This window comes from Oncorhynchus clarkii, chromosome 9 (assembly GCF_045791955.1).
Source record: "Oncorhynchus clarkii lewisi isolate Uvic-CL-2024 chromosome 9, UVic_Ocla_1.0, whole genome shotgun sequence".
In the NCBI taxonomy this organism is placed as follows: Eukaryota; Metazoa; Chordata; class Actinopteri; order Salmoniformes; family Salmonidae; genus Oncorhynchus; species Oncorhynchus clarkii.
The window spans coordinates 78,062,840-78,070,145 of record NC_092155.1 but is presented as its reverse complement, the minus strand read 5'-3'; the positions used below and the strand labels follow the sequence as shown (position 1 = coordinate 78,070,145).

At 44.5% G+C, this 7,306-nt stretch overlaps 1 protein-coding gene across 2 annotated transcripts in view; it reads right to left on the bottom strand.

Annotated features, from left to right (window-relative positions):
- LOC139416960 (calcium channel, voltage-dependent, L type, alpha 1F subunit) overlaps positions 1-7,306 on the bottom strand; it is a 172,451-nt gene that overhangs the window by 94,384 nt on the left and 70,761 nt on the right. For both annotated transcript variants that reach the window (XM_071166172.1, XM_071166174.1), the window contains exons 10-11: positions 4,344-4,418; positions 658-739 (exon numbers count right to left, since the gene is read on the bottom strand). In XM_071166172.1, coding sequence (XP_071022273.1) covers positions 658-739; positions 4,344-4,418 — 157 coding nt within the window. The remainder of the gene's footprint in view (positions 1-657; positions 740-4,343; positions 4,419-7,306) is intronic.

Genomic DNA, 7,306 nt, shown 5'->3' with positions numbered 1-7,306 from the left:
TAGCGTAGCGCATTTGCATTTCCAGGTGCCTACTTGAGACATATGCGTCTCAAGTAGAATCAAGAAGTTAAACCCTTTACAATGAAGATCTGTGAAGTAATTTGGATTTTTATGAATTATCTTTGAAAGACAGGGTCCTGAAAAAGGGACTTTTCTTTATTTTGGACCATTTTCACTGTGTGGTCGACATGAATGTTGAGTTGAGTCTTCACGGTGTTTGAAAACACTGTACCGGGTGTATGTCAGTGACTGATTTATATACATTTGTGACAGATCACTCCCACGTGAATGTTTATTGACGTACTAAACGGGATTGTTATTATTACAGACCTTCGTCATGGAGTTTTACGAAGATCGATCATTTCAGAGGAGTAGCGTTTTTTTTTGTGTGTGTCGTTCACAAAATTCCAATTGATGGAAAATCCACACTGGTTAACTTCTACTAATTAACCAAATCTGTTCCCTGTGAGGAAAGGGTCTCATGGACAACATTTAATGACTCTAGGTCACACGGGGTGCGAGGGCTGATCTATCAAAAGTGTTGCATTGCTTGATCAAAAATCAGAAAAGAGATTCAAGTAGGCTTTACAAACCAAACAGCTTTTCATGTGTGTGTGTGTGTGTGTGTGTGTGTGTGTGTGTGTGTGTGTGTGTTACCAGCAGGCGGCACAGCAATCAGTGTGTTCCTCATCTATATTCTCCGTGTTGGTAGAGGCTGTCTCACTGGCTGGCAGACTTGCTAAGAGAGAAAAACAGAGAGAGAGAGAGAGAAAGAGGGAGAGAGAAAAAAAGAGAGAGAGAGCAAGAGAGTGAGAGCGAGCGAGAGAGAGAATGAGAGAGTTAGGGAGGGAGAGAGAGAGGGAGAGAGAGTTAGGGAGGGAGAAAGAGAGAGAGAGTTAGGGAGCGAGAGAGAGAATGAGAGAGTTAGGGAGGGAGAGAGAGAGGGAGAGAGGGAGAGAGAGTTAGGGAGGGAGAAAGAGAGAGAGAGAGTTAGGGAGAGAGAGAGATAATGAGAGAGTTAGGGAGGGAGAGAGAGAGGGAGAGAGAGTTAGGGAGGGAGAGAGATAGAGAGTTAGGGAGGGAGAGAGAGAGAGAGAGAGAGAGAGAGAGAGAGAGAGAGAGAGAGAGAGAGAGAGAGTTAGGGAGGGAGAGAGAGAGAGAGAGGGAGAGAGAGAGAGAGAGTTAGGGAGAGAGAGAGAGAGAGGGAGAGAGAGAGAGAGAGAGAGAGAGAGAGAGAGTTAGGGAGAGAGAGAGAGAGAGAATGTGAGAATGATTGAAAAGATAGAGAGAAAAAATATATATATAAAAACAGAGAGAGAGAAAAAGAGAGAGAGAATGGGAGAGAGGGAGGTGGAGAGAGAATGTGAGAGTGATTGAAAAGAGAGAGAGAAAGGGAGAGAGGGAGAGAGAGAGAGAGAGAGAGAGAGAGAGAGAGAGAGAGAGAGAGAGAGAGAGAGAGAGAGAGAGAGAGAGAGAGAGAGAGAGAGAGAGAGAGAGAGAGAGTGAGAGAGAGAGTGAGAGAGAGAGAGAGAGAGAGAGAGAGAGAGACAGAGAGAGAGACACAATTAGACCAAATAATGAGAAAACAAAAATATAATTACTTGACACATTGGAAAGAGCAAACAATGCTATTTGGCCCTAAACAGAGAGTACACAGTAGCAGAATACCTGACCACTGTGACTGGCCCTAAACAGAGAGTACACAGTGGCAGAATACCTGACCACTGTGACTGGCCCTAAACAGAGAGTACACAGTGGCAGAATACCTGACCACTGTGACTGGCCCTAAACAGAGAGTACACAGTGGCAGAATACCTGACCACTGTGACTGACCCTAAACAGAGAGTACACAGTGGCAGAATACCTGACCACTGTGACTGACCCTAAACAGAGAGTACACAGTGGCAGAATACCTGACCACTGTGACTGACCCTAAACAGAGAGTACACAGTAGCAGAATACCTGACCACTGTGACTGACCCTAAACAGAGAGGACACAGTGGCAGAATACCTGACCACTGTGACTGACCCTAAACAGAGAGTAGACAGTGGCAGAATACCTGACCACTGTGACTGACCCTAAACAGAGAGTACACAGTGGCAGAATACCTGACCACTGTGACTGACCCTAAACAGAGAGTACACAGTAGCAGAATACCTGACCACTGTGACTGGCCCTAAACAGAGAGGACACAGTGGCAGAATACCTGACCACTGTGACTGGCCCTAAACAGAGAGTACACAGTGGCAGAATACCTGACCACTGTGACTGGCCCTAAACAGAGAGTACACAGTGGCAGAATACCTGACCACTGTGACTGACCCTAAACAGAGAGTACACAGTGGCAGAATACCTGACCACTGTGACTGGCCCTAAACAGAGAGTACACAGTGGCAGAATACCTGACCACTGTGACTGACCCTAAACAGAGAGTACACAGTAGCAGAATACCTGACCACTGTGACTGACCCTAAACAGAGAGTACACAGTGGCAGAATACCTGACCACTGTGACTGACCCTAAACAGAGAGTAGACAGTGGCAGAATACCTGACCACTGTGACTGACCCTAAACAGAGAGTACACAGTGGCAGAATACCTGACCACTGTGACTGACCCTAAACAGAGAGTACACAGTAGCAGAATACCTGACCACTGTGACTGACCCTAAACAGAGAGGACACAGTGGCAGAATACCTGACCACTGTGACTGACCCTAAACAGAGAGTACACAGTGGCAGAATACCTGACCACTGTGACTGACCCTAAACAGAGAGTACACAGTGGCAGAATACCTGACCACTGTGACTGACCCTAAACAGAGAGTACACAGTAGCAGAATACCTGACCACTGTGACTGACCCTAAACAGAGAGTACACAGTAGCAGAATACCTGACCACTGTGACTGGCCCTAAACAGAGAGTACACAGTGGCAGAATACCTGACCACTGTGACTGGCCCTAAACAGAGAGTACACAGTGGCAGAATACCTGACCACTGTGACTGGCCCTAAACAGAGAGTACACAGTGGCAGAATACCTTGCTACTGTGACTGACCCAAAATGAAGGAAATCTTTGACAATGTACAGACTCAGTGAGCATAGCCTTGCTATTGAGAAAGTCTGCTGAAGGCAGATCTGGCTCTCAAGAGAAGACAGGCTATTTGAACACTGCCCACACAATGAGGTGGAAACGGAGCTGCACTTCCTAACCTCCGACCATATTAGAGACACATACTTCCCTCAGATTACACAGACCCACAAAGAATTACCATAGTGTGCCATCACAGCAGAAATATGTGTGACCTGTTGCCACAAGAAAAGGGCAACTAGGCAACCTGTGAAGAACAAACACCATTATAACCTATATTTAATATCTACTTAACTTGCTCTGGCAATGTAAATGTCACACCTTGACCATAGTTTGCTTTGTATGTTTCTATGTTTTGGTTGGTCAGGGTGTGATCTGAGTGGGCATTCTATGTTACATGTCTAGTTTGTCCAGTTCTATGTTCGGCCTGATATGGTTCTCAATCAGAGGCAGGTGTTCGTCATTGTCTCTGATTGGGAGCCATATTTAGGTAGCCTGTTTGGTGTTGGGTTTTGTGGGTGATTGTCTCCTGTGTCAGTGTTTGTACCACACGGGACTGGTTTTGGGTTTTCACTTTTATTGTTTTGTAGTTTGTTCATGTATCGTTTTTCTTATTAAAAAACCATTAACTTCAGCCACGCTGCGTATTGGTCCACCTCTCTTTCAACAGAAGAAAGCCGTTACAGTAAACATATGTTTCCCAAGCCAATAAAGCCCCTTAAATTGAAAATATAATTGAGAAAGAGAGAGAGAGAAAGATAGAGAGAGAAAGAGAGAGCGAGACATGGGGGTGAGATTAGCGTGTGTGTTACAGAGAGGAGCAATCTATTTGAAATAGGGTCAAGTGATTTATCTCGAGACAAATTGAGAAAGAGACCCAGATATAGAAAGAGGAGATGGTGATGTGCAGCGCGTGTGTGTGTGTGTGTGTATGTATGTGTGTGTGTGTGTGTGTATGTGTGTGTGTGTGTGTGTGTGTGTGTGTGTGTGTGTGTCTCTGTGTGTGTGTCTCTGTGTGTCTCTGTGTGTGTGTGTGTGTGTGTGTGTGTCTGTCTGTGTGTGTGTGTGTGTGTGTGATCCTAGAATTAGATATGACTGTGAGAATGAGGCTTTTGCCTGTTCACTGAACTGCACAGCCTCCCAACAGCAAGAGTCATTAGCCCTAGATGTTAATTGGCTATACACACACACACACACACACACACACACACACACACACACACACACACACACACACACACACAGAACCTACCGTGTGTGTCGTTTGAGTGACTGAACCAGCCAAACTTCCCTTTCTTCTTGTCTGACAGATCCCCCAGGGTCGCAACTTAGGAAGAGAGAAACATTATGTTATAATGACCCCAACCCAGTCCATTCTGTTATAACGACCCTAACCCAGTCCATTCTGTTATAACGACCCTAACCAAGTCCCTTCTGTTATAATGACCCCAACCCAGTCCATTCTGTTATAACGACCCTAACCCAGTCCATTCTGTTATAACGACCCTAACCCAGTCCATTCTGTTATAACAACCCTAACCCAGTCCATTCTGTTATAACGACCCTAACCCAGTCCATTCTGTTATAACAACCCTAACCCAGGACATTCTGTTATAACAACCCTAACCCAGTCCCTTCTGTTATAATGACCCTAACCCAGTCCATTCTGTTATAACAACCATAACCCAGTCCATTCTGTTATAACAACCCTAACCAAGTCCCTTCTGTTATAATGACCCCAACCCAGTCCATTCTGTTATAACGACCCTAACCCAGTCCATTCTGTTATAACGACCCTAACCCAGTCCATTCTGTTATAACGACCCTAACCCAGTCAATTCTGTTATAACGACCCTAACCCAGTCCATTCTGTTATAACGACCCTAACCCAGTCCATTCTGTTATAACGACCCTAACCCAGTCAATTATGTTAAAACAAACCTAACCCAGTTCATATAACAACCCTAACCCAGTCCATTCTGTTATAACGACCCTAACCCAGTCCATTCTGTTATAACGACCCTAACCAAGTCCATTCTGTTATAACGACCCTAACCCAGTCCATTCTGTTATAACGACTCTAACCCAGTCCATTCTGTTATAACGACCCTAACCCAGTCCATATAACGACCCTAACCCAGTCCATTCTGTTATAACGACCCTAACCCAGTCCATTCTGTTATAACAACCCTAACCCAGTCCATTCTGTTATAACGACCCTAACCCAGTCCATTCTGTTATAACGACCCTAACCCAGTCCATTCTGTTATAACGACCCTAACCCAGTCCATTCTGTTATAACGACCCTAACCCAGTCAATTATGTTAAAACAACCCTAACCCAGTCCATATAACAACCCTAACCCAGTCCATTCTGTTATAACGACCCTAACCCAGTCCATTCTGTTATAACGACCCTAACCCAGTCCATATAACGACCCTAACCCAGTCCAATTCTGTTATAACAACCCTAACCCAGTCCATTCTGTTATAACGACCCTAACCCAGTCCATTCTGTTATAACGACCCTAACCCAGTCCATATAACAACCCTAGTCCATTCTGTTATAACAACCCTAACCCAGTCCATTCTGTTATAACAACCCTAACCCAGTCCATTCTGTTATAACAACCCTAACCCAGTCCATTCTGTTATAACAACCCTAAAACAGTCCATATAACAACCCTAACCCAGTCCATTCTGTTATAACGACCCTAACCCAGTCCATTCTGTTATAACAACCCTAACCCTGTACATTCTGTTATAACGACCCTAACCTAGTCCATTCTGTTATAACGGCCCTAACCCAGTCCATTCTGTTATAACGACCCTAACCCAGTCCATTCTGTTATAACGACCCTAACCCAGTCAATTATGTTAAAACAACCCTAACCCAGTCCATATAACAACCCTAACCCAGTCCATTCTGTTATAACGACCCTAACCCAGTCCATTCTGTTATAACGACCCTAACCCAGTCCATATAACGACCCTAACCCAGTCCATATAACAACCCTAACCCCGTCCATTCTGTTATACCAACCCTAACCCAGTCCATTCTGTTATAACGACCCTAACCCAGTCCATTCTGTTATAACAACCCTAACCCAGTCCATTCTGTTATAACAACCCTAAACCAGTCCATATAACAACCCTAACCCAGTCCATTCTGTTATAACGACCCTAACCCAGTCCATTCTGTTATAACGACCCTAACCCAGTCCATTCTGTTATAACGACCCTAACCCAGTCCATATAACAACCCTAACCCAGTCCCTTCTGTTATAACAACCCTAACCCAGTCCATTCTGTTATAACGACCCTAACCCAGTCCATTCTGTTATAACAACCCTAACCCAGTCCATTCTGTTATAACAACCCTAAACCAGTCCATATAACAACCCTAACCCAGTCCATTCTGTTATAACGACCCTAACCCAGTCCATTCTGTTATAACAACCCTAACCCAGTCCATTATGTTATAACGACCCTAACCCAGTCCATTCTGTTATAACGACCCTAACCCAGTCCATTCTGTTATAACAACCCTAACCCAGTCCATTATGTTATAACAACCCTAACCCAGTCCATTATGTTATAACAACCCTAAACAAGTCCCTTCTATTATAATGACCCCAACCCAGTCCATTCTGTTATAACGACCCTAACCCAGTCCATTCTGTTATAACAACCCTAACCCAGTCCATATAACAACCCTAACCCAGTCCATTCTGTTATAACGACCCTAACCCAGTCCATTCTGTTATAACAACCCTAACCCAGTCCATTCTGTAATAACGACCCTAACCCAGTCCATTCTGTTATAACAACCCTAACCCAGTCCATTCTGTTATAACGACCCTAACCCAGTCCATTCTGTTATAACAACCCTAACCCAGTCCATTCTGTTATAACAACCCTAACCCAGTCCCTTCTGTTATAATGACCCTAACCCAGTCCATTCTGTTATAACAACCATAACCCAGTCCATTCTGTTATAACAACCCTAACCAAGTCCCTTCTGTTATAATGACCCCAACCCAGTCCATTCTGTTATAACGACCCTAACCCAGTCCATTCTGTTATAACGACCCTAACCCAGTCCATTCTGTTATAACGACCCTAACCCAGTCCATTCTGTTATAACGACCCTAACCCAGTCAATTCTGTTATAACGACCCTAACCCAGTCCATTCTGTTATAACGACCCTAACCC